We start from the raw sequence: 27,947 nt of genomic DNA on the forward strand, positions 1-27,947 counted from the left end.
AGGAGTCAATGTGTTAACTACAGGCAAGCCATATGCTATATGATAATCTCATATGCTGAAATAACTCAGAAACGACTCGCATACACAAGTATTGTTGTTTGGCACCTAAGTTTATTGAAACCCAGAAGGCTCTAAATTCCATTCTAAAATGAAGTGACGATTTAAAAAATAAATCATGCTCATACGCTTTATGAGATGTACAAGATTTAAGAGTAGCCTACAGACGGTTTACTCTTCATTCTTAGATGATGATGATGCTGGTGAACATACTAAACATGGCAATCACAAATAACAGTCATCCGTTAAAAAATAGTCAGCCATACAGCACAAAGTATGAGAACATTTAAACAATCTTCGCATTAAACATTCTGCACATGGGGGAATCATCTGGGATGAAAGATATGAGCATTTCATTTAGTATGACTATCAATGCAGACAGTCAAAACCCCAGCATAAATGTGCAATACAGCCATTTCCCAAGCACCATGTGATCAGTCCTCTGAGATGATTGCCATAATGTATTTAGTAAAATACAAAATGGATTTTTATGTATATGTATATATAAATGAAAGTCTGGAATGATATTCTTCAAAATAAAGTGTACAAAGACAATCATTGAAATTTAAATGTGAAATTTGTAAACTTCTTTTTTGACAATTTTCTACAAGTTTTTGTAAACACTGATAAATGTTAGTTTTTTTTTACACAGCCTGGATTATATTTGATCAACTGTTCTTTTTTGTAATATACTAAAGATAATACAGGTATTAGTAAATATACAGAATACTTTTTTTAATTGCATGTACATTTATAAAAGTGACATTACCATAATTTTACTTTTCTGTGCAAAATGCTTTAGTGAACTATAATTTTGGCATTTATGACAAACCTTTTTTTTATATATATATATATTGGTTTGAATAACAGAACATAGACAAAAAGCACACACACACAAAAAAAAAATCAATTGACAGACCTACAAACCTTTTGCGAATGTTCCAGGATGTTTTCCCACAGTCAATATCTCAATAAATACCCAAGCCATCTGCCTTTCTTAATACTGTGCAAAAAATAAAAAATAAATGGGTTCAGCTTGTGCAAGTGAACACACCAAAACAAAGCGAGATTCAGGACACAGCTGAGGCCAGAATGAGAAAACTTGTGTCCGGCGCTACATTTTATTTTCATTTTGAGAAGTTGAACTGTAAGGCGGTTGAATCAGCGTAAGGCAGAGAACAAACAGGCCACAATTTCATCTAGAATATGCAATTAATACGCAGTAGGCGGCATCAGGTCGAGTTAGCTGCAAGATTACCTCTCCTGGAAAAAAAAAAGAAAAAAGAAAAAGAAAAACAGGAATCTGCAGAGATCTACCAAGCTACAGGTCATATTGTTGCTACCACACAATAGGTTGAGCAACATTGACACACTGCACGATACGAAGCAGACCACTTCTCTATTAAATAATACTCTTAATAGATTTTAAAAGGAACATATCAACATATCAACACAATTTGCTGGTATGGATCTTGCTCTATAGGCAACTAAAGTCAAGAGCAAGAGAAAATGAGATGACAGGAATTTGTGCCTGCAAGATGACATGAGAGGAAAAGCACAGTTTTGTGTCCTGGGTAAGGTAGAACGATCCAATGAAGCCGTCTGCAGAAGAAACTTCCATCACAGCCTAAATTAACATCTTTCCTGAATGCAGTAACCTCCCCCGAGGTGCCAATGTAACCTTTGAAATCTCCAATTATGCCTCAAATCTTAAATTACCCTTTTTTTCTTTCTTTTTTTTACTTTAATTGACGAGCACTGAATCTGAGGCCTCTCATAAAACTAATGAGAGGCTTCATAGGCCACTTCGGAGACCCTTCATCTAATTCTTTCAGAAAGGGGTTACAATATTGCAGAACTGGGCATCTATTAAACTACACTCAACGCAGAGAAACCGCTAAATGAATCAGACTCCTTCAGTCCAGTCTATGAGGACGACTCCATCACAGGTCATCGTCCCCTATTCCTTCAAAAGCGTAGTTTCCATGGAAATCATTGCCGCTGATGTCACTGGCTGAGTTGGAAGAACTAAGTCCTCTCAGGGAAACAGAAGACAGCTTGGTCTGTAAAAAACACACACAAAAAAACAGAACAGGAGATAAGTGTAATATTATCACAAATGTTTTTGTTAGCTAAACCCATTACAAATATTTATTTTTTGTTCATTTAAATTACACTGAAATAAAATACAAATATTATATGAAGAACTTGAGACTAAACTAAACATTATGTGCCTTAGCAACAACCAGGGGAACAACCCACAAGCCTTGCCATTTTAGAGATACTATGACCCAGTTGCCTTGCCATACCAATTTGGCCCTTATCAAAGTCACTCAGATCTTTATTCCTGCCAATTTCTCCTCCATCCAACACATTTTTCCGAGAACTGACTGTTTGTTTACCATCTAATCTACCCAGACCTTAATATGTGGCTTCACCTGTGACTGGTCATAATGCTTTGGCTAATCAAAAGTTGTATTTGTTAACATTACTTAATGCACTATGAAGTAACATGAACAAACAATGAGCAGCTGTATTTTTATTAACTAACATTAATGCCTTTATTAATGTTAACAAAGATTAATAAATACTATACAAATTGCTCATAGTTAGTTCATGTTAGTAAATATATTAATGTTAACAAAGATTAATAAATACTATACAAATTGCTCATAGTTAGTTCATGTTAGTAAATATATTAATGTTAACAAATGAAACCTTATTGTAAAGTGATACCAAAATAGCACTGGTATGAAACAGTATAGAAGATATTTACATTGCAATTTGATTATAAGGAAATGAAAAACATAGACAACTCACAGAGAGTTTGACTACTTGTTCACGGCTGGGATCAGGGGAATCCTGAAAAACATTCATGCAAAATCGCACATTAACAAATGATACATCTTCCATATCAAAAGCAGAGATGTCCTGCATTAGCAAAAACCTCCATGCCCACCAGTAACGGAGGAGACTTCACAGCTTGCTGACTGTCAGACCGCTGGAACGTGCCGCTCAGTCGCTTCTTCTGCATCTGCTGGAAACACATCACAATCACAAACTTGGAGAAAAGAGAGAGAATGCTCTTCAAATAAACATGGCCACATTTATTTACATAAAACACATTCCTGGTCTTATTGTGCAGGATTCATCGAAAACATTATTCCAGAAAATACAATTTCATAGTATTTCATTAAAGACGTGAAAACGTTTAAGTTTTTTTGCACTGAAAAAAACTTAAAAGGGCTTTTTTTCCTGTTGTTGCAGCTCTTGCTTTTGACATTTCCATTCATTTAATTTTAAATCCAGTTTCAAATATACCACCATTAAGCCTATTATCCTGAAAGGGTTTATCATGCCAGTCCCATGTGACAAAAACAAATTCATTATGACAAACTCTTAAATAACACAAATGCAGTCACATCAACCGACCGAAAGATATTCCCCCAGATATTAGACAGGTCTTTACAAGACAAACAAACATAGATCTATTGACCTTTTTAATGCTTCCGCCAGATTTCTTCACCATTAGCTCATCCACCATAGACTGCAGACAGATACTCATCATGATGGCCTGGGCAAAAAAAACAAACAAAAAGTCCTTTAGTCAGCTGTCTAATCTCAGTAATCACCATAGCATTTAAAATAATGATTATGTTTAGCATTTTATTTTTCATTTATTTAGACATAATAGTATTGAATTTCAACAATCGTCCACAACACGTTCTGCGACTGACCTGTGGACTGGTGATGGTGACCCACTGCAGACGGTCTTTACTCATCAAGTACTCGAAGGCCAGCTCTAGTTTCACATCACATTTACTGAGCTGCTTGGGTTTGCGGTACCGTTCGCCACAGGCACCTGCTGTAGAGTCAAGTCGGGTCATCACAAATACGATCATCATAATCATTGTTATTTGTGTCGAGGCAATTACAGCGGCCATTTCTAAACTCCTCTACATGCAATTACCTTCAAAGCTCAATTAGTCATCATTAGCTTTGCTCTAAAATGTCATCGTCCTCATAATTACATTGCATCACGAGCACAAAACACAAAAGTGTCTCATTAGAATTGTTGCAGATGACACAAAACAAACAACTTCTTTACACAGACACAGGAAACTCTCTCAGTCCCATTAGACAGACATGCAGTGCAGTCCCAGCATCCTCAGCGTCAGAGGGCAGCCATTCTGAGCTCATTAGTAGCACAACTCTGCTATTCTGAGACAAATAAGCCAAGACCACTGAAGAAGAGTGGAGCATAGACCACTTCCACTCGCTAATGAAACTCCAGTCGCGCATTCATCCATTTTAGAATGAAGATTTAGATCATCTTAATACAGCTGCAGAGTCCCATGAAATAAATATGAATGGATAGATGGACGGGTGTCTGGTAGCTGACAGTTATAAGTGAGCAAAGAGACAAAGAGCAGTCTCTTTTCCTTCTGCAAGTGGCTTTTTGGTTGTATCAACTTCCCATTTTCAGAAATAGACCAACCAGACATGCCTGAAGGGACAGTCATAGAAAGAATTTGGAGAAGAGTTGTCTGGAGATGTAAAAGGAATGTTCCTACATCTTAACTGTAAAAAGTAGAACAGATCATTTGGGGAAATACGGGTTTTTAAAGTTACATTTTAGCCTTTATTTTCCTGAACTATAAAAATAAATCTTTTTATAAAGATTTTAATAAACAAGGATAAGATTAAATTAAATATTGCTTGCCTGTTTAATTGAAAACTGACAAAAACAGTCTAATTAAGTCTAAAAATACAGTTCTTTCTTCAAAAACATAACCTTATTTGACTTCACAAGGTCAATAACCTCCGTTAACTGTTTACCTTTTTCTGTATACACTTTATCAAAGGACTGTGGAACTGCTAAATTACAAGCTTTTGTGTAAATTCAGCCAATCAGCACTTGAAACGTATAATGTTGACAACAACATACTAGTCACATCATACAACATAACGTCACCGATTGGCGTCCATGAATTGGAATCTGCATGAAGGCGAAAAGGTTCCCCACACATATTTCGCTTGTTCAATTTGGAAAAGCCAATGCGCTGCATTGACCAACAAAAAAGCTGCTTGGTTTGAAAGTGGCTTATGTGTGAGCTGTGCTTCATACATTGCTACACAATGGACAATGGACAAGTTTGATAATGCGACTACACCTTTAGACTTTGTATTGTAAAAGCCCTCATCTATCAAACTTACAGATGAAGTGACCCGCCAGCATCTCATGCGCGTGACTTTGAAGCTTCCCTCTTTCATCTGTTCGCTGGGCAGTTTGACATGAAAGTTGAGTTCATTGTTGCCGGCACCGACTATAACATGACAGCCCTTCTCTGGAAAATCTGTGATGCAGGGATCAAACTTGATATAGCCGTAGTACTTCAGTGTCTGAGCCAATCTGATGAACTGTGGGAGAAAACAGTTAGACACACGGATGGTAAACTAACAAACAAAAATGATTAGATTAACGAAGCTTCACCATTATACAGTCAGGTCTGTGAATGGACTTTTATAGAAGCAGTCCATTTCTTTCCAGCTCATAGACACTAGGGAGATCAAATAACGTGTGTGGTGGAGCTCAGCCGTACCTCCTTCTTTGAGCCTTTTTCCTGCAGGGATTTCAGCTGTCTGTGCTGCTCTTTGTTCACAAGGATCCATCCCCACTCTATGTCAGACACCGTCTGAGAGGAAGAAGAAGGGTAAAAAGCAGTTTCTCACACTCTGAACTTGACTTTGGAATAAATTATATATATTTGTGTAGTTTAAAACAATAAGGTTAGCATGTCTTTATTTCAGTAAGTAAAAATGTTTAACTTTTTGATTTTCGATAACGAAACCAACAACACTGACAGAGACAACTATAATTAAGTACTCGTTTTTAAAAGTATCAAAAGTAAATGTCAATGCATTGTTTTATTAATATTGCATTGTTGTATGTAATACAGTACCGTATGCCTCTGAATCTATGCCTGCCTACCTACCCTCATATCAATATCACATGTATTTCTAGAACAGTTCCAGTAGTGGGATTGAATAAGTGCACTCAACGTCCACAATGGTTTCGGAAACCCAAATGGCTGTTCCCTCAAATGGGCAGACGTTGTATTGTGGTTGAAAATGAAAATCGGTTGACGTCAGAAACCAACATCAGTCAGGTTCTGACGTCAGCCCGACTTTCATTTCCAACCAAAATCCAACGTCTGCCCGATGTTAGATGTTGACGTCAAACCGACGTCGAATCATCCCCTGACTGACGTTACTACTTTCTACTGAAGGACCTTGACAGAAATGTAATGGAGTAAAAAGTACAATATTTGTCTTTCAAATGTAGTAAAGTTAAAGTAAAAAGTTTCCAGAAAAAAATAATACTCAAGTAAAGTACAGATACTCAAGTACACTTTTTGAGTACAGTACTTTGTTACTTTCCACCTCTTTTTGTGCGATTGACAACACACGAGTACCTTTTAAAATATGAGAGTTACCTGAGCATATAACAAGTTGAGTCCCACACGGTCGTCCATGACATCACTATCGTACGCTGTGTCCCAGTAGCTGAGAATAGGACAGGAGACAATAATGAGCTGAAAGTTATTTCAGGGACATACTATAATTTACCTTTTTATCACATCCGTTGTCTGATGTATCATCTAAAACCATTAAAATCACTAAATCATGTGCAGTGTATTTTACTGCATAAACACACCCTTAAATGTACACATGCCTGAGGATCTGACAAGAAAGCAGCTTACCAATGTGTCTACAAAACATTCAATTAAATATTTCATTAAGTTAAACAAGAGTTCTGTCCTGTAACAAAGCATCTGCCTGAATGTATATGGAAATAGTATCTTATATGCTATTTAACAAATGCTGCTGCCGTGTATTTCTCCATTTGCCTAGAAGCAAATGATAATCTGGCAAACAAGCATTCAACTCAATGGCCATCCTGAACGTCCATATGTCAACAACTATTTTCATCACGCTGTGGGCAGAAATACGTTTTTAGCAGAGTTTTTAAGAGCACAGACATACAATCATGCATAACAATAGATATTGTTCCCATAGCAGCCAAGACTGGATATCCTTTAAATCTTATTTTAAGGTTTAAGCGGTTGATGATTGAACATTTCTTAACCCTAAAATGCATAAAGGGACATGATGTGATGTTAAAATATTTTATCAATGAGAACATTTATATATATTCCATGAATTCTTAAAAAAAAAAACATGTTTCTGACCCTCATCAATGTCATTTTCATATTTCTTGGTCATGAATGTGACAGATCAGAGTATAGAATGCATAAAGGGGGTCAAATCGACCCGTATTAATTTCCTATGTAATTTTTGGATACATTTCAGTCAATAATAATATTTTTTTTTCTTGAAATTTTATGGATTACTTAAAAATCTGTGCTGACTTATTTGCTCTGAGTCAAACACCAATCGCGTGTTTGAATACACACATCTTCATACTTGAGTATGTGAAATAAGTAGTATGTCTGAATTCAGTTTTCAAAATACTGTAGGCAAAAGAAGAAAAAAAAGAAAAAGAAAAAAAAGTACCCAGATAACCTTCTAGTTCTGCCAAGATTTTGAATTTCACATCCAGTGGACACTACAGTATATCCATGGAAAATTGGAGAGGAGTTGCAAATGGCAGGGAAATGACAACAGCTCACTATGCAGTATGACTGCATTCATAAAGTTCTCACATGTATATTAAAACATTTATCTATCATCAATTAATTAAATTATTTCATTTATAGGACATTAATTCCAGTACAGGTCACTTTGACCCCCTTTACGCATTCGTGCAGGACTTCTGGTTCATGCATTCTAGGGTTAAACTATACATGACAGATAGCGAGCAGAAAAAATGGCATAGGAACTTAGGAACCAAAAATGTACTTCTATATCTCCTATGCTCACAAAGGCTACATTTATCTGATCGAAAATGCAGTCAAATTTATTTACTCTATTTAAAATATATCTGCACTGATTCATACGTCTTTCCAGTCACTGTTAGCAGCCAATCAGAGCAGCCAGATCTATATCCCATTCCTGATGTAGTGAACAGGTGGGATCTGGCTGAAGGCTGTCTGTAAGCTCCTGTAAAGTAGGTCAAGAGGCCTGTGGTTCTCCTGAGGGGACTGAAAAGAAATGCACCTTTTTCAACTGTACATGATGAAGAGGTGTGAGATTCAGAGGTAAGGATATATATATATATGAGGTGAAAGTGGAACCATTTTAGCAAAATAATCCCTGCTAAGCTGTGCTAATATGCTAAAATGAGAAATGTATGTTCACATAACACCTTCACACCTGCTTCCACTGCACATGGTGAAACACATGGTGTTTTCTATGCCCATGCTTGTGGTTTTACATAAATAATCTCCCTTGATTCTCTCAAATTATGGCATTACATAAACCGTCCACTCCAAAGGGCATTTGATGAATATACTGCTGTTCATAAACCACGAGCAACATCAAAATATATAAACTGTGAGCAGATTGGCTTTCCTATGAATAAATAATGAAGTTTGAATTGCTGAACTACTTCAGAGATTGTGCAAAGCGCACGCAGTAGTTCAGAGTTATAAAAGAAATTTGAGTTACAACAGAGATGTCTAAATCAAGCTGTCCTCAAGTCCAAAAAGTCTAAAGTGGGAAATACGAAAACGACTGCTGCACAGAACCACACGAGCAGTTGGCTGTGGTAACTATAATACCCACCTCTACAACAGGAAGGCAAACAAGAGCCGCTCTAGGATTTAAAACAGGGTGAAGATGGAGCCCTTGTGGGGTACCTCTTCCTAAAGCAAATACACATGTGTTGAGTAGCCCTGTGAGAGGACTTAAAGTTAGACTTCAGGAAGCGTGCATGAAGTTCTGTCATCATTTACTCAACCTCATGTTATACCAAACCTGTATGACTTCTGTAGAACATAAAAGGTGATTTTTTTTAAATAAATATCTTGGACATTATTATTATTATCCATTTATACTAAAAACGAATAAGCAGTCAAGCTTAAAAAAAAAAAAAAAAAAAAAAAAACACACAACATAAAAGTATCTAGAACAAGGACCTATGGGATATTACAACATATCTGATAACTGTGTGTGAGGAAAATAACAAAATTTAAGTCATTATCAATTGAAAGTCTTTCAATAAATCAGATGATTCAGTTCATAAAACTGGTCCGAATGGTTGGTTCATGAATCAGAATGTATATCAGAATCATATGACTTGAAATTACATGTTTATGGTGCTTTTGCATCCCTTTAGAAGCTTAAAACACTAATATGTTCATCAAAATACCATAGTTACAAAGTCATACAGGTTTTTAGGGTAAGTAAATCATTTTTGGGTGAACTATCCCTTTAAACAGGCTGGTTTTGTTAAAGAAGTATTTTAAGAACATCAAATCACTTCATCCATGAGCTACATAAAAATACTCTTGTTATACATACTCTGCTATTGGACATAATGCTCAAAAATCCCTTCCAAAAAGAGTTTTGTACCTTTTACGGAGGACAATACGGTAGTCGGGACTATGCAGGCTGGTGATGGACACGTAGGGTAGCTCAAATTCTTGCAGTTTTCTCACGTCTGGGGCACCGTGGGAGGTCGGAGAGGTTTGGATGGAGGGAATGAGAGACCAGATGAAATGTTTGAGTGTCTTCAGACTCAAGGACATTTGGAGAGTAATAACAATGACAACAAACAAAGTGAGACGGGGGAGAATCCATCTGGCTAAAGCCGTAGAGGGCACAATAACATGTTTATCACTTTGTGCAAGAGAGGAGGAACAGAGGGAGGGAGGGAGAGAATAAATACTGCAGCTGTTAGAAAAAGACGTTTTCTCTAGAGTTGGGAAAGAGGGAGAAATGGAAGCCAGGGATTGAACTGAAATGGGCACTGAGCTTTTAGAAAACATTAAAAACAGGAGTGTGAAAAGAAGAAGAGACGACAGTTAGATCTATAGCATAGTGCATGCCATCACAACAGTTCATTCTGCTCTTTGGCTTACCCTTTCAGTAGTCTGACATTAGACAGCATGTTAAGACAAGAACGGTATTATGTGATGGGAATATCTTAATAAATACATTTGCACTACATCACCACGTTTATAATTGCTTTGTATAGTTATAGTTGTTTTACATCTTGGCCAGGGGACTACAGATGAAAAATAGCCTTTTGGATAATTCTGGCTTTTTTTAACCATGTTTGTTCATGTGTTTTATGAAATTGCACTGTCCCCTTTTAAATAAACCAATAAATCAAATCAAATCAAATCAGTTGTCACTGTAAAGATCTCAAGTGTTGTAACATAAACATTTTAATAACAATAATTACATTACTATTGTTATAAACTGTCATTATAATATTATTATTATTATTACTACAGTATGGATTAATAATTATATATTCAGGATTATTTCCAGTATTTATAATAATAATAATAATAATAAAGTAGGATTCCTTGACTGACATTCTATGAGACTTACTTCTTTTTTCTTGGCTCCACCATCAGTCAATAGAAATCTGGTTCTCTTTTGCCGGCCTTTATTTTTCTCAATGCATATTTCTGCCAAGAATGGGCAGGATGCCAAAATAATTTTTTTGGGAAGGATTCTTATGTGGACTGTTTTCCATCCTATCTGGCAGAATTAAAATAATTTCAGGTGAGGATTTGGCAACCGAGTGGGAGGCCCATGTCATGTCATTCCTCAGGGATGCGTGAGGATTCTGTGCTAAAAGTAGTCCAACAATGACAGCTCATATAAAAAAAAGTAGACATGGAAAGTTCCACAAACAAAACGACAATGTTACATGCAGACAAGGAGAGCGGCTGCCAGACATCTGCATTAAATCAGAGAAGAGATGCCCTCCAGTTTCAAGAACTGGACCGAGTCTGTGAAGTCTAAAGAAAAATAACAATTCCACTTCCAATAACTCTACTGCCCTCCAAGGGATTCATCCTTTGAAAGATTTTCAGTTCTGTAACACGATGACGGCCGAATTGGAAAGAGAACAATCGAGGGAAAAATAGCCTGTTCTTTACAAATTAATTTGCCCTGCGCGCTGAACGGATACGTATTGCACAAGAAATGACAGATTCTGGACTTAGGAATTTCATTTATTTTGTCTCTGGGGGGTATTCATAGAAAAATGATAGATACTCTTGTTCATTCGAAAAGGCGCTTGAAGCCAGAATATTATTAAACATGATCTTGAGCAAACAACTCCTCGCAGTGAGTGTATAATCGGTTTAATTTCAGATGGAGCAAGTAATATTTCTCTGCGCAGGGCATTTCAGGCCATACACAATCAATCAATACAGTGACAACCAATTTGAATACTGCTGCTGTTGCATTTACTCCTGCCAATAAAGTCTCAACAAACATTGTTTATAACAGACTAACGAGGAAATTTCTATTGAAGCAATGTTTCATGTTGTCTTTCAACCTCTAGGCAACTAAATGCGGTATTTTGTCCCATCTCAGAGTATGTAATGTGTTGTTTTACCACAAAGCTGATGAAGGCATCATGTTTCAATGCTTACGAAGAAAATAATGATTACTGGGTTAGCAGGTAACATTTCTTTATATATTTCTTTACATTTGTTTTTCTGTGCAAGACTCATCATCACGATGCTAGGGTGTTACTATGCAGTTTCTTAGTCCTTCTGAGTGATTTCAGTACGTTGCTATGCAGTTGCTGAGGTGTTCTGGGTAGTTGCTTATTGGCCCCTATGGGACTTTGTTTGTCTGTTTGATTGTCGGCAAGGTGAAAATCAACGTCTTATTGCTTAGAACAGGGTTTCTCATTTGCGGGTTCCTATGGGACCTTCAGGATAATTTTATTTTCACATTTGCATGATTTCATAACATTTCTGTGGACATACGTTTTTAGCATTTTTACCAGACTTGTAACAAGAAGCATATATAAACCTATAGCAAACTAAACACAGACTTGTGTACGTTTGGGGTATGTTGTCAAAACGATCTGCTAAAAATGCTGCATTTATGGATGCCAGGCCAGTCGTTGTAATGAAACATGCGCGTAACGTCACTAGTATTTTTTTTTTAAATTAGAGGTAACAACAACACTAATAATAATATAATATTTATATGCCTGGTTTCACAGACAGGGCTTAGATTAAGCCACGATTAGGCCTTAGTTCAATTAGGGCATTTAAGTAGCTTTTATAAACATGCCTTAGATAAAAACATTACTGGTGTGCATCTTGAGACAAAACTGTGGCACTGACATATTCTATGACATGTTAGGGCAATTTGCTTTCAATTAAAACGGCTCAAACATGCATTTTAGTCTGGGACTATCTTAAGCCTTGTCTGTGAAACCGGGAGAATGAGATGTAATAATATATAATAATTACTGAAAATGATTGGGTTCCTAAAACAACAATGTGATGTGTATAAAAAAAAACACAAAAAAAAACAGTATTTTTACAGTATTGACATTGAAATTTGGAGCTAAAACGGGCTAAACAAAAAGTTTAATACTTAGGGTTTGGGTTTAACTCAATTCTTGCAAGTACAAGAAATAAAAATAACAATGTTTGCCTAACATGCATTACAGGCCTACAGCAAAGCTGCCTGTACCATGCCAACAACAGCTTGACCGAAGTTTCATCTACTTGACCTCAGTTTACTTTTATAAAGAGTGGGCGGCCATCCCAACAGAACACAGACCCTCTTTTGAGCTGCAAGGACTGCATTTAGATCCAGTGCAGAGGAAGTATGTTGACTTTCAGATACCTTAATAACAGCCAAGCCACTTTCCAGCTGAAGCCAGCAGGCCAAATCGTGTGATGGCAAATTTCTGTACAAAAGGTCTGAATTAAATGGGTCAAATGTTATACTCACACGTGCAGCCCCCATCCCCCCGCTCCTGAACCAGGAAGAGGCTGAAATATCCCACCAGCTCATCAGGAAGGTCGAGCTTTGAGGCCACAGCCTGATGAGGATATTAAAGCATCATTAATCTATACAGCGCTTATTATTACCCACAAGAGAAGAGAATAATCCTATTCACAAGACATGCATATGTATTCATAGACAAAACACACCATCTTGATAAATTATGTGTATGTGAACTTAGAATAGACGATTAAATGCCCTTGCTATGTTACCATACTTTTAAAGTGTTTCATTTTTTACTACTGTAGGATTCATATTCTATTTTATAATTACGTATTAAATGATATGGCATTTTTTTAAACATACAAGATTTTCTCGTGTCAAAACTTTCCGAAGTGTTTTCTTTTACAGGAGTGTTGTGCGCTCAAGTGTTAAACATTACACACCCAAGGAGGTCCCATGATCAAGTTACTCTTCACTGCATTTAGGCCATGTTTTATGCACAACACTTGACTTTCGCACTTCCATCAGGTGCTAAAGGGCACTTTGGGCCATCGCAGTGCGTGCTGCATATGGGTGCAGGGGGCATTTTAAAGAGAGCTTGGATCTGTGTGGTGCACGTGGGAAAGCTATGATCCACAAAGAGCTTCTTAAAGCCCTTAAGACTGAAGCTGTAATATGTGTTTCACTGATTGGAGAGCAGGTCTAAGTGAAAAATCAGTGAAAAAACACAAGATGTTCTTTTATAAGACTTGTACAGTATAATATTAATTGCATTAAAAAGGAACAACAAAGACTTTATAAGAACTGTCAATTCATTTAAATAGTGATCCATAATTATTTGCCTTCTAGTTAATGCATTCCAAATAAATAATAAACATAATTACTGGGTTTAGTCTGTGTTATACTTACAGTGTGCATATGTGCATACATATGCTACCAAAAGTTTAGGGTCAGTGTTTTGAAAGAAACATTTCTGTAGTTTAAACGGTACAGTATAGTGCTAGCAACGCCAAGGTCATGGCAACAATTCCCAGGGAATGCTGAACAGACAAAAAAAGGTGTACCTTGAATGTAATGTACAGTAAGTTGCTTTGGCTGTGTCTGCCAAATGTATCAAAGTAAAAGTCTCTTAAGCTCACCAAGGCTGCATTTATTTGATCAAAATTACAGTAAAAATAGTAATATTGTGAAATAGTATTACAATTTAAAATTCTTGCTGAAATGTATTTGAAACAGAAATCTTTTGCAACAATACATTCATGTTTTTACTGTCACTTTTGATTAATTTAATGCATCCTTACTGAAAAGTATTCATTTCTTACCAACCCCAATTTTTTTAACAGAGGTGTGTATAAAGACGATGGACAGAGAAGCAGATTGTGGTGCTCCCATTTGCAGAAACGCAGAAAAGTGAATAATAAAACAACTTTTGCCCAACTTTAAATTTAAAATGTAAACATTTATTTTTAAAATGTATCATTTACACATTATTTGAAATTATTATGTATTTTGAAATTATTTCAAATATTTTTATCATCATACATTTTTCAAACATAATTTTTTCAATAAAATGTTACAAATTTTATTTACATATACATTTATTTTTTTCAATAAAATGTTAAATTTTCTTTACAAGTCCTAAAAAATATAAATTCTTTACTTGTTAAATCTGAAAAGTGTCTATGTCCTGTTTTTATGTATGCGAGTTTATTATTGTAACAAGACATGAATGAACATGAGTGTACAGGATATTCATGTTAAGCCACATTTCCACTGCAGGAACTTTCCACAGGAACTAGGGACTTTGGGGAGGTACTCGGTGTGTTTTGACCGCAGGAACCCAGGTCTAAATGAAGGTCCGGGTAAAATTTTCCCCCTTAGAAAGTCCCTGCTCACGAGGTAGTGCTTTTTTTTACTTTCAGGGGTAGGAATTGGGCGCTGAACATGCTGATTGGTTAAGTTCACGCAGCATTGATGGAAATTCAGACAGCAACAGGTCTGGGGGGGAAGAAATTCCTGGGGCAAATTGTTCTGGGTAATTCCAGTGGAAATGTGGCTTTTGCTCACAGTTACAATGAAAGTCTCAAGAACGAAACAGTTACAAGACAACATTCTCACCTCCAGAACATCTTCGGTCTGGTCAGATGTGAGGATGTTGACTTTGACCTTCTGGCCATTGGACAGGTAGATTTCTAGCTGCACCTCCTCAGTGGGGATCTGCTGGGTCTCCTGTGGCAGAGTGAAACAGTGATGCTCTTTAAAAAGTCTTTATACTTTTTTACATTTTCAACTTTCTTTATTGTGTAATGTTGCTGTTTGAGCATTACACCGGTCTGCAAAGTTAAAAAGTCCACTCCAAGGGTAGTTATTCTCCATATTAGCACGAACGGTTTCTAATCTCCCTGAGACACCTCGGTTGCAGTGTTGTAGTTTTCTTCAGTGAATGTACGTCACAATATTCCCTCCCAAGGCATGCACACAATATCGGGGACAAGGCCTGGTTGAGTTACATTAGTAGTGTGTTGTCGCCCATGTCCAAGAGACACTATTTTTACCCCAGATCTAACACGGTTATGGTAAGGGGAACGACATTTCCAGAACATGCTCGAAGCGGTTGACCAATCACAACACAATGATCCATCAGAGCATATTTCGAAATGAGGGGCTTTATAGAGACAGAAACTGACAGATTGGGAAGAGAGGTGCTGCAACAATGTAAAATATGTGAAAAATAAGGGGTTTTTGAACATGCAAGCATGAAAACATTCTAGAAGCGCCCAAAACAAAATCAAGACATAATAGGTTCTCTTTAAAGTGTAACTCGACAATTTTCAATTCACTTTGTATTGTATCGGTAGTATACATGTAAATGGACAATCCTCCATTTTACCTGGGTAGAGTAGGGTAGGTTTATAACTGAAAATTGTACTATACTATGTCTACTCTACACCATTATGGTAAAACTGTTTGCACTGTATTAAGCCTACTAGCGTCACAGAATTCAGTGGTTCACTACAGTGGAACTGACAGAACATCAGTTACCCTCTGTTTGGCCTAAAACACTGTGTTCATGGTCATCCAGTTTGAAATGTTGACTACAAACATTTTTCAAAGGTTTTTCAGATTGCCCATGGCAGTGTTCTCTCCATATTTATTGTTCTTTTCAGCCTTTAACCGACAATGCGCTGGATCCTTCACTGGAAACAGAAAGCAATTCATTTCTGCCAAATGTTTACTCTTTGAATTCTTGCACCTGGGAACAATACAAGTCGACACCATTATGACTAAAAGTTTACTAAGAAGTATTTCCAAATAAAGCAAGGCAATATTTGACTCTGATAAGAATATCCATAGCAGACTGGTTGAAGTGGCCTTGGACAGCAACATGCCCAGTGCATTATGAGTGTTGAAGGTTCCTACCCATTTGTCTGTTTTCCGTAGTCAGGTAGCAACGATTAAAAAAAAAAAATCCTTGCCTTTCTATTGTTTAGGCAACCAACTTTTATTGAAAGTCCGTTTTGCCAGTGGTAAAGAACCCCTTTAAAGGTTTTGGGAAAATGCCTTGTGCTGAACTCTAAGTCAACTTCTGATGCTTCCTGTTCAGCTGATCTCAGAGTATTTTGATGAACATGCAGTACTGGTAATAGTAAATCACATCCTTTCACACAGAGCAGTTTCATTTCCCGTGTATTCCAGCTTACATGTCATGGGGGCGTTTTCATTTTAGATTAAATGTAATGCTCTGATTTCTGTGTGACTTACTGTATAGATTCTGTCTGATCGCAAGATATGGGTGCTTAGATGGTGATTTGGTAATAAGATATTGGAATTAAACAAAGCCACAAGGGTCAAAACCCTACAGTGCTGACAGAAACAGGATATTTTTTTTATGGATAAAAAACACTGTTCTCTCACGGTTCTATCTTTCACTTCTTGCAAATTCATCTCTTTTTTTTACCACTCTTCCTGCATGTTTCATCTCCCACTGAGGCAGAGGGTCTCAGAGCAGCAGCTGATCTTTACAGAGATTTGAAAAAAATGGAAACGCAAGGCCAATTCTAATCTCTTATTCTGTTTCTGCAGGCTGCTCTCTGATGGGTAGCTGGGGGACGAACAGGATCTGACAGCAAAATTACCCAAAAATCTATGTGGGCAGGGAGATGAAATTCCCAAAGAATGAATGCAACCTATGTGATTCAGGCAACAAATGTAGTACAGAATGGGTTTTGAATGTAAGGAAGTGAAAAGAGAGGAACCTGAACCGGTTCTTCATTCAGCACACATGATGGTATCTTGAGGAAATTAAATATATCAGACCCACCCATATTTAATTATTATACTGGATGACCAGGCTTTTTTTATATATATATATTTTTTTTAAAAGACGTTTACAGTGTTTTGAATTCTTAGCATTAATGGGAGAGGTAGAGGAAATAATCAAAGGGATAGTTCACACAAAAATGAAAATTCTGTCATTAATTACTCACCCTTATGTCATTCCAAACACGTAAGACTTTTGTTCATCTTCGAAACACAAATTAAGATATTTTTGATGAAATCTGAGAGCTTTCTGTTCTTCCATTGGCAGCTACTCAACTACCACTTTGACAATTCAAAAAGTTCATAAAAAGATCATAAAACTAATCCATAGGAATTGAGAGGTTTAGTCCACATTTTCTGAAGAGACTTAATCGCTTTATATGATGATTCAATTTAGGTTTTTCTTCACATATAAACATTTATCAACGCACACATCAGTTGTGGTAAACGGAAGCTCAATTATGCTTGCCTGGTGTGAGAACCAATGAGGTTCACTCTCGTGTGACGCAGCACATTTGAGCTTTAGCAAGAACCAGTAAGCTTAGCTCTACCGTGTCAAGCAGGTTCGGTTGAGCTTCTGTTCATGTTCGCTGATCAATGTTTATATGTAAATAAAAGACTCATTTTCATCTGTTGATCTTTAAAGCAATCCAGTCTCTTCAGAAAATTTGGACTAAACTAATATGGATTAATTTTAGGGCTTGGGTGAACTAACCCTTTAAGGTTTATGACAGGCAATGAAGAATTATCAGAAATTATTCAAATAAAGAAGCTAATAGCAAAATGGCCAAAACATTTTTGACGATGGAAAGGGAAACCTAATTCAGTTATATTTTGAAGGAACCCCTCTGAAATGCTTAAGTAGACAATCATGCGACAATTATCAATAATAATTGTATTCATTAAAGGTTCTGGATCTGTAAACTTACAATAAGTTTTCATATGTAGCCTGTTTACAATATTTCAAATGGCAGCATTTAAACTACTATATTTACAATGATCGTAATTATTTTCAAATTACAATAAACACTTTCAATAAACAAAAATAATATAGAAATTCTACCTGTTGAGCTTTTCTCAAAAAGCTGTTGAACACCTCGCTGGATCCCAGAATGGGGTCCTGACGCACTGCAGGGAGAAAAGCTCATCAACAAAGGTTTAAAGCTAATATAAAAATGTAGTTAAATAAACTGATTCTACTTATGAGGTAATTGTTTATACTATTATACTCTCATATCAGAATACCATGCTATGGAAACACATAAATGTATACAATACATAATGAATAAACTAAACATTTATACTACCATTGGGGTCAGTAAGATTGATTTGTTTAAAGAAATTACTCCTTTAATTCAGAGCAGGGATGCATTAAATTGCTCAAAAGTGACAGTAAAGGCTTTTACATTATTGATTTAGATATCTATTATTCTATAGTTTGCACAAAATGATCAAGCATAATAGGCAGCAATTGTTGTCAACATTGATAATAATAATAAATGTTTCTTGAGCACCAGCTCAGCTTTATACTGATTTCTGGAGTACTGATGCTGAAAATTCAGCCTCGGTGAGCATAAAAGAGTTCTTTCAAAATCTTTAGACAATTTACCAACCCCAAACTTTTGAACGGTACTGTATCTCACTATCAAAAAGTACCCATAAAAAGCAGTGCAAGGGCTTCAACAATGACCCAAATCATCAATTTGTTTTAACAAGCTCATCAAAACAAACATCCCAACCAATTCACTTAAACGAATTGAACACATCAATTTCACTTGAGCACAAGGCCAGTGTTTTGTCAAAGTATTAGATAAGTGGTTGGTCTGTCCTTTAAAAAGTTCAAGGTACACATTTTGTATGGAAACGTTTGTAGATTGTCCGAATATTTTTGTGTACCTCCATGAGGTAATTTTAAACCAACTTTCTTAATCTTGCGTTTCGTCTCAATTGAACTATAACGTAAAACTCAATGTTTCAACATTTTTTTTTATCAAAAATCATTTTAACTCAAACTAATCTGAAAAAACAATGCAGTTTTGTGGGGGGGAAAAAGATGCTGGAAGCAAACTGACCACAATAAACTATACTGTTTACTTTGGCTTCCGATATAGCACGAGCAAACAACCGCAAAACATTTGCACAAACTAACGAAATGTTCACTCTGAACAGCTTGTGTGTTTGTGTCGGTTAATTTTCCATAACCATGTTTCTCAGTGATGTAACTGTGGGGAGCCCCAGCCAAGAGCAGCTCCAGACTGTGAGCAAATAAGCTCAACAAGGCTTAGCTTGTTCGGTGGATAGTGCCAGTGCTGGAATGGATTAGAGCAAACGGCTCTTGGTGCTGCCAGCACTGCTGATTTCCTTTTGTGTTCAGAAAACCTCACCCATAACCTGTTAAATGACATGCATGGCAAAATTCGTAACGCTGTACAATATTGATTGCTCTCTTTCGTGCAGTGTGCCTGATATTTTCAGGAATGATAATTTAGAACATTAACAAGCTCCATCCTCTTCAGGAAGAGCAGAAATGTCAAGATGTTTATGTAAAACCCCATACGAAGGATTAAGGCTGACAAACAAGTTTTCTATACTGTATTGACACATTTCCAGTTGAAACAAGAAGTTTTTATTTATTTTTATTTGTATAGCCAACAGGCTTAAATCACAGCCATGAGTCATGGCTTCCAACTTGCATTCAAATTTTATCGAGCATTCGATTGGACAAAAATCTGTGCAGTGCAGGATGAGTCATCAGCATTTTTGCTGTCAATTTAAAAGAAGCAATACTTATATTCAACAAGGACGCATTAAATGATCAAAAGTGACTGTAAAAGAAATGTATACTGTTTTGAACTTCTCTTTTGAACTTTTTACTTATCAAAGAATCCTTCAAATGTATCACGTTTTCCACAAAAAAAATATTACGCAGCACAACTGTTTTTAACATTTGCAATTAATTTTTTTTCCCAGTATTTTAGAATTATTTCTGAAGGATCATGTGACGCTGAAGACTGAAGTAATGATGCTGAAAATTAAATTGCCATCAAAGGAATTTTAAAATATTAAAACAAATATATTTTAAATTGTAATTATATTTTACAATATGTTTTAACTGCATTTTTGATTTAAAAAAAAATGCAGCCTTGGTGAGCAGAAGATTAAAAAAATAAAATCTTACCAACCTAACGGTAGTGTATATCTGATAAGTGAATTTTGTACATTTTAGGAGTACACTAGCATATAGATGAGCTCAAAGATAAAACAAATGGACCCCAAATCACTATGATAATTTTGGTTGTGAACTTTTCAGGTAAAAGGATGTTTTTCTCACCAGCTTGCATGTACTTCTCCAGCTGTTCTCTCCTCTGATCGACTTCAGCCGGTGTGAGTGTGAAGATCTTCTTTGGTGGAAAAGCCGGCACCACATTATTTCCATATTCTTTTTTTATCTGAAAGAACAGAGGGAGAAGCTCTTTTTAAATCAGAAAACAGAACATTTGCTTATTCTGAGAGGACAAATTAAACTGACCACTGCCTGCCCTTGGCCGCTGAGACTCGAGCAGGCCGACTGAGGGTCTCTCAGGCACCACGCTAATAAATCTGTTTACACTTCACAGCATCTACTAAAATGATGCCTGCTGTTGTTCCATCTGTGTCATTGGCATTTTATTCAATGGTATAAGAAGAAAGAAGAAAATATCTAGCAATCAATGTTGCTATCGTTAACTAAAACAAAAAACATGTTCAATACTTGAAATATAGCCTACATTAAATTTTACTTTTCGATTAGATAATATTATATGTCCGTTTTAAGGGTTAACTCTCACACCATGACAGCCTCAACGGATTGCATCATATGACCACGTATGATCTGACTAGGCCCTCAACGCCCTGTTACCTAGCAACAGCAGCTTTGAAACAACACAACATGCTCTTAATGGTGAGATCACTGAAGTTCTCTTTCATTCATGAGAAAACAGAGTTCGTGAAATTGGTATGTGTAAGAAAGGTAATAGGCAGATCCTTTTCTGAGAATAATACCTCACTACCAAATATTTTGAAGATGTTTGACATATGCAATACTGGTGAATATGCTCACAGCCACAGCTTTACCACTTCACAATTTGGACGAGTTTGTGTTTCACAAGTGTACTTTGTGATTTTAATCCAGTCCAAAACAAACATGCCTGTGTTTTTCTCACACAACCTCAGTAAATATTATGAAGCAAATTCCTGACGTTTTTTTGGCTAACAGAGAACCCGATCACGTCCAAATCATTACAAAATTTAACAGACATCCGCTATTAATAATAAAATATCTTTTAAAATAATCCTGTCTGAATAGTGATGAAATAGATGTTATGTACCCTGCCTCACATAGAAAACTGAATTAATTAAATTAAATTCAGAAAACTGCATGTAACATCACAACAATCCATTTTCACACATGTATAATAATCAAAAATGATCCTCTTCAAGCAAGCTCAACATTATAAATGCAATAGTTTCACTTTCACTTCAGTTACTTACTTTAAAACCACGCTTAATACAATAATGAAAAGTTTAATGAAATATGAGTGGTTCTCGGTCTTTGAAGTAGAGACTAAAATATCCACAAATCATTTCACTGGCACTCCATCCAGGCGCCAAACTGACTAATCACATTAAATCCCAATGAACAAGAATATATTAGATTTAAACCAATATGCTATAATAGCTACTATGTCTACTGTAATTTCTCATTATGTTTCATTTCCTCAATTTTAGTGAAGCGGTACATTTTTTTCAGAATATATTTCACAATCTCAGACAGCATTCACAGCACTGACTTATTAATTGGATGATTTTACAGCCAGTGATTCGTAAGTAGTTGTTTACATTTTGTGTTTAGTGTTTTCTTGATGTGTGTGTTCACCTGTTCATGGAGGCCCAGGAGTTGACTGTAACGTACTCGACAATGCAAGACACCATTCACATGGATATTGTAAGCCTGAAGAAGGAAGAACAGTTAGTTAGTCTTTATATACATTATAAAAATAAACACTCAATAGATATTTATGAATAATCTTTAAGGCTCATCAATAACTACAGGAAGGTTTTCACTTATAGATACCATGAACAAAATAGTCAGTAAGATTTTTTTTTATGTTTTTGAAAGAAATTTAATTTATCAAGTAATTTATTTAATTAAAAATATAGTAAAAAATGCAATATTGTAAAATATTATTACAAGTTAAAATAACAGTTTCTATTTAAACATTTAATTTATTCCTGTGATGAAAAAGTTGAATTTTCAGCATCATTAATCCAGTCTTCAGTGTCACATGATCCTTCAGAAATCACTCTAATATGCTGATTTGCTGCTCAAGAAACATTTCTTTTTATTATTAACGTTGAAATAAGTTGTGCTGCTTAATATGTTTGTGAATATTGTGATCATTTTTTTCCAGGATTCTTTGATGAATAGAAAGTTAAAAAGAACAGTATTTATTTGAAATGGAAATCTTTTTTTTTTTTTTTTTCATGTCCTCTTTACTGTCACTTTTGATCAATTTAATGCATCTTTGCTGAATAGAAGTAATTTCTTTCTTTTTTTTAAATAAAATAAAATCTAACTGACCCCAAACTTTTGAATTTGTACAGGTGTACATTATAAAAAGAAACACTCGATAGATAGGCCTATTCATGAGTATTTTGAAAGGCCCGTCAATAACTACAAGCTGATTTAACCATGTGCATTATTTTAAAAAAGAAAAATCATTAATTTACACAATTATAATTCACTCTGGAAATATTAAATAATTAAATATTTTGACACTGAAATAAATAAATAAAAACAGTAAATTATGTAGACAGTAAATGATAATATTTGATATCCAAACAGATTGTTTAATAGGTGCCTTAGTATTATTTTAGCCTTTCTACAGAAAACAAAAAACAAAAACAAGTAGTATCTAAGTGATTATTGAGCCTGGAAACCAATGCCATTCAGTTCCTATTTCTTCTTCTTCCCAAAAGCTTTACAGCATTTGCTGTAACTCCAAAAGATACAATCAGGAAGGCACAATAATCATATTTTAATATGCATGGACACCATTCTCAACACCATTTATTGTCAAAGGAACGTAAGCTCGCGGTCTTTTCTAAAACGGCTGCGTTTATCAAATTGAGGGACTTTTGCACTATTGTCTGACTTCCTGATTTGTTGTTGTTTTAACTACTCGTCATTTTGCACACCTTTAGGTGTTGAGATAATGGTGCATGGTTCTTTATGGAGTATAAAAAGACTGAACTATTACTTAAATTATAGAAAACGTGCAATGTATCAACTAGACACAAACCAAAATGTGTGGTACGGGTACATTCAAAAGAAAGACTTTGACTTCAGAATGGGAAAACAATATGAATAGTGTTGTTTCAAAGACACTAAGTTTTAGGTAGAGTGAATACAGCAAAAACATTTCTTGAGCCATTCCTGTGGATTGTGTGGCCTTTAGAATCTGCAATCAAACCAAGTAAGTTACATACAATACCGAGCGGTTGTGATCCAAAAATATTTTACTTCATTTTGGTTTGTTTCAGGACAGGAGTTTGCTGTGTAATGTTCTCCATCTTATTGTGGCAAACTATAAGAATGGTCTCAACTGACCTCACACAATGAACATGCGTTCAGCGCCATCAAAAAGACCCAGACGAATGCGTACGAGACGGTATGACCCAATTATTGAAAGTAAAGCTCTGCTACACAACTAATACATGCAAGTCACCAAAGATACCAAAGCTGGAACAAGTCTGATAGAGGCAGGATGAAACTGCCATGTCCTCCAAATCAAAATAAGGAAGATTGAGTAGGCTTATGCAAGTCTTCAGGAAGTAAAAGCCATCATACTTTTTTTTACCCTTTTGTTTGAACAGGAAGCGTGCCATTTAAAACGCAGCCCACTCATTTGTGTGGCTCTTCTGCAAAGTATGCATATTCTGTGACATAAACAGCACCAAAGTATACAACACAACTTCCCGCCTAATACAGACCAAGACAACATTACGCTTTAGATGTCTGAAGAAAACCACCTCCATTCGTGAAAGCACAGTGCACTCCTTCTCAAGTTTTAAATCAGTTTGAGTTGACTTGAGAAAATTTGAGAGGGGTCAGTGTTGTTATCGTTTACTAAAATGAAATCTATTAAAACATTTGTTCAATAAAATGAAGCTGAAATAAAATAAAATATAAATATTTTAAAAGAAAACTTTGAAATGTTGCCCTGAAACAAGGTTAAAGCTACAATATGTAAAAAAATTGCAGTTAAGGGTCTCTAACCTCTTACAAAGGCGTAGGTTGATGACGCAGTGATAAGCGGAATGATGGGACTTGTCGTCAAGCTGATGGATCGAATAATGTTTATGGATGAGTGAATACATTGATGTTTTTAACATGACTGTGGTGTGAAGCAGGGCGCGATTGCTAATAAGAGACAGATATCAGCCAGATATCGAGTCCCGCAGATATAAAGGAATAAGGACATTCCATTCTGAACTACCCGCAAGTGCTGAATTAATACCCACACACAGGTCAGTTTATTAGACGAATGAAACTTTGATTACACACTAAACTGCATTTGAGTCTGTTGAAAGTTATAATGATATTCTATGTGTTAGTTTGTCTGTATGAGACTAGCAGTAAGGTAGATCAACATTAGATTAATAACATACAGATCATATTCTAACATTTCATCATGTTGAGCTATATAACATTGATTAGTTGTATTGCTCACCTGTCTAATAAAGTAAATTAGTCAAATTTAAACTAAAATTAAAATATATAAATGAAAGCTAATTTTAAATATTTATAAAAACTATGATAGCGTATAACTATAAATATATAAAATAACACGGAGCAGGGTGAACCAGTCTAAATCTATAAGACACTTCAAATTGTGCAAATCAAAAAGGCTGATATCTAGTCATCAAGAAAGTGAAAGAAACATAAAAGCATTAAAAGGCGAGTGTGAATCATACATCTGGCCAATTTAACTCTCAGTGGCCTTGAAAGACTCATCTGTTGAGAGAATTACGGACCGTCTCTGTGACGGAAAAACTCTCTGAATCACTGTCACAGAAGGACACAAACAACTTTTGCAATAAATCTGTTAGGAATGATTCATTCATCTTCACGTCAGTGCATTAAAACCAGAGGGTGTTTTAGGTGTACTGAGAGCATCCTTGTGCACAGTAGAGCTCATATATCACAGCCTTTATTAAAATAATTGGTGGCTAAAGTGTCACCGCCACAGTCTGCAGATCTGCACACATACACGAGAAGATTGGACTGCAGTGTCTGTCCTTGAACAGAATGCGCTATATAAAGCATACATAGGCTATAGCATAGATAAATTAAGTGTCATGTCTTGAGAGCATTGAGCCGACTATTCCACTTACTGAATAACTAATGCTGAAATAAATGATAATCTTGCACTGCATATGGCTTAGGGAGAGATGCCAGAAGAACTGAGACATTTTGGAATTTATTCACACAACAACTCTGAATGACCATTCAAATGGAAATACAAATAGTGACAAAGCTTCCCAAACTGATTGCACCTTCAATGCAATAATTCCTGGTCTTTGTTTTCTTTTTGTTATTCATTAAGTCATATGGTTTCACAGACACGCTTTTAAGTCTCCTTTGTCTCCTACACAACAGACATGAATATTCATATCTACTAATAAGTTTGAATAATGTAGATTTTGAAGAGTTTTATTAATCCGTCAGTTCATTACAAAGTTTAATTCAGATTCGTTCAGTGGTGCTTTTTTTTCAGGTTATAGGCTATAATGCAAGGATGGGGTGGCAAATGTTTTTATTCACTGAATCGCTTACTCAACCGATTCGTTTATAAACACCGAGTCTTTTACAACTTAAAGAGGACGTTATCTTTTATTTAATAAATTGCATTTACAAATCTACTAAGAAATTTCAGAAAGTGTCACGGTTTAAGCATCATACAGCCTACATTTTCCCTTCCAATGAAAACAAAGCAGATCTATAATTTCCTCCATATTTTGCAAAATAGAAAAATAATAACCTAAACAGACACATTTTACTTATATCAAAAAAAAAAATGACAATGACTCATATGACATCTGAATGAACCTTCAAGGAAGATTCGTTCGCTTAAAAGATTCGTTCAAAACACAGATTCAAAGCAACACTATTCTTCGGTGTCTCCAAATGTAAAAGCTTGGCGCATCGCTAATTTGACCTCCAACACTTACCACATATGTAGATCCGTTTTCATCGGATCGGACCTCCGTCTCGGGGATGGAGAAATGCATTTTCTACAGTAAGATTACACGTCTCTGACGAAGCTGAAAATGCTGTTAAGAGCGAGAAGGTTCACAGAAAGCTCTCGGTGTTGGTTTGCTGTCATGCAGGGACCAAGCTGAATGACGGCGAGCTAACGTTACACTCGCTCTGATCAGTCCAGTCCAATCCTGGGTTGAATTATGCCAGAAAAGTTCTTTTTCGCGAAGTGGATTATTTAAAAAAAACTTTCTTAATGTTCAGGGCTGAACTTTTTCAATAAACATCTAAGCAGCAGCCATGTTGCAACTGGAGGTAATTCCACGTTCATTGTCGGTAATTTATCGCCAAATCTGTCCTCTCACTTCCTCGCGCACTGTAAAAGAATGTGGGAAGCGAGTCTGCAAAACACCGAAGTGTCGTCGCGAGGCCCACGATCCAATTAACTTCCCAGATTACTCCACGTAAAGGTGCTCCGCGGTTGTCTACAGCCTACATTTGTAGGCTACATAGCTACGACCGAGTATGGAGAGGAAACAAATGAAGAACTTGTTTGTCGCAGGATGCATTTCAAGATGCCGACACAGTGCTCGTAATTGTTAGGAAGAACACACATAAGTCTACATTGTAGCGAAACCTTCTTCCAGGCAGCTCTGTCTGTCGGCTATAATGTATTCAATATGTATCTGCGCGCTCCCGAAGCATTGCAACAGTCTGGATCAAACCATCCTTCTTAGGCGGGGGTGTCATTGCGTAAAAACGTTCATTCGAGGTCCTTTGGCAAGGGTAGTTTTTAGAAAACAAGTTCTCCATAACGACGTAGACTATTCAATTCTGGTTGAAAGTGTTTACACTCAATATTAAGTTTAACATTTAAATAGGCTCAAATGGCGTTGTGATAGAACATAGTGCGCAGTTAAACGGAATAAACTGATATTTAAATATTGGCTAAATGGTAGTTGGTTATAAAACATCTTGGTGACCTGAGGTATTCAATTCGACGAAAATTTTGGTTTAGCTGGTATGAAACCACAATTTTCGTGATTTTTGCAGTTTTAGGCCTACAGCAAACATTGTAAAACAAAATAAAGTTATACAATTTATTTATTAGCCTAAATTGGCCTGTAACTCCACATGGCAGCATAGTTTGGAACCATGTTGTTTTGTAATTAATCGTGTTTAATTCCCATAGCCTAAATAAAAAAAAACTGTTCATTTGATCATCTTTTCTTACAGTAACTTTGATAACAGCGTTGATGGTTAAGCTTGACAAAGGCACTCAACACTAGGCCTATACCATTTTGTCTCAAATTGAGACAAGCGAATGACATTATTTGTCTTCCTGCCATACTAAAGTCCATAT

General features: G+C 36.0%; 1 protein-coding gene and 1 long non-coding RNA gene across 2 annotated transcripts; one reads left to right on the forward strand and one right to left on the reverse strand.

Moving 5' to 3' along the window:
* Nucleotides 1-100: 100 nt before the first annotated feature.
* snx17 (sorting nexin 17) lies at nucleotides 101-27,910 on the reverse strand. The gene is given in 16 exon segments (XM_079583859.1): nucleotides 101-2,120; nucleotides 2,878-2,919; nucleotides 3,017-3,091; nucleotides 3,554-3,631; nucleotides 3,795-3,883; nucleotides 3,886-3,922; nucleotides 5,275-5,478; nucleotides 5,661-5,753; nucleotides 6,555-6,624; nucleotides 9,595-9,682; nucleotides 12,967-13,057; nucleotides 15,082-15,192; nucleotides 18,347-18,411; nucleotides 20,615-20,732; nucleotides 22,199-22,273; nucleotides 26,557-27,910. Coding segments are annotated over 16 exon segments (1,416 nt in total). The 5' UTR covers nucleotides 26,617-27,910; the 3' UTR covers nucleotides 101-2,000.
* LOC306983452 lies at nucleotides 1,799-3,266 on the forward strand. Its single transcript, XR_013794364.1, has 2 exons — nucleotides 1,799-2,675; nucleotides 2,748-3,266. It is a non-coding gene; the product is annotated as an uncharacterized lncRNA (long non-coding RNA).
* Nucleotides 27,911-27,947: the final 37 nt, after the last annotated feature.

This window comes from Phoxinus phoxinus, assembly GCF_949152265.1.
Source record: "Phoxinus phoxinus genome assembly, chromosome: 16".
NCBI classification, from domain to species: domain Eukaryota; kingdom Metazoa; phylum Chordata; class Actinopteri; order Cypriniformes; family Leuciscidae; genus Phoxinus; species Phoxinus phoxinus.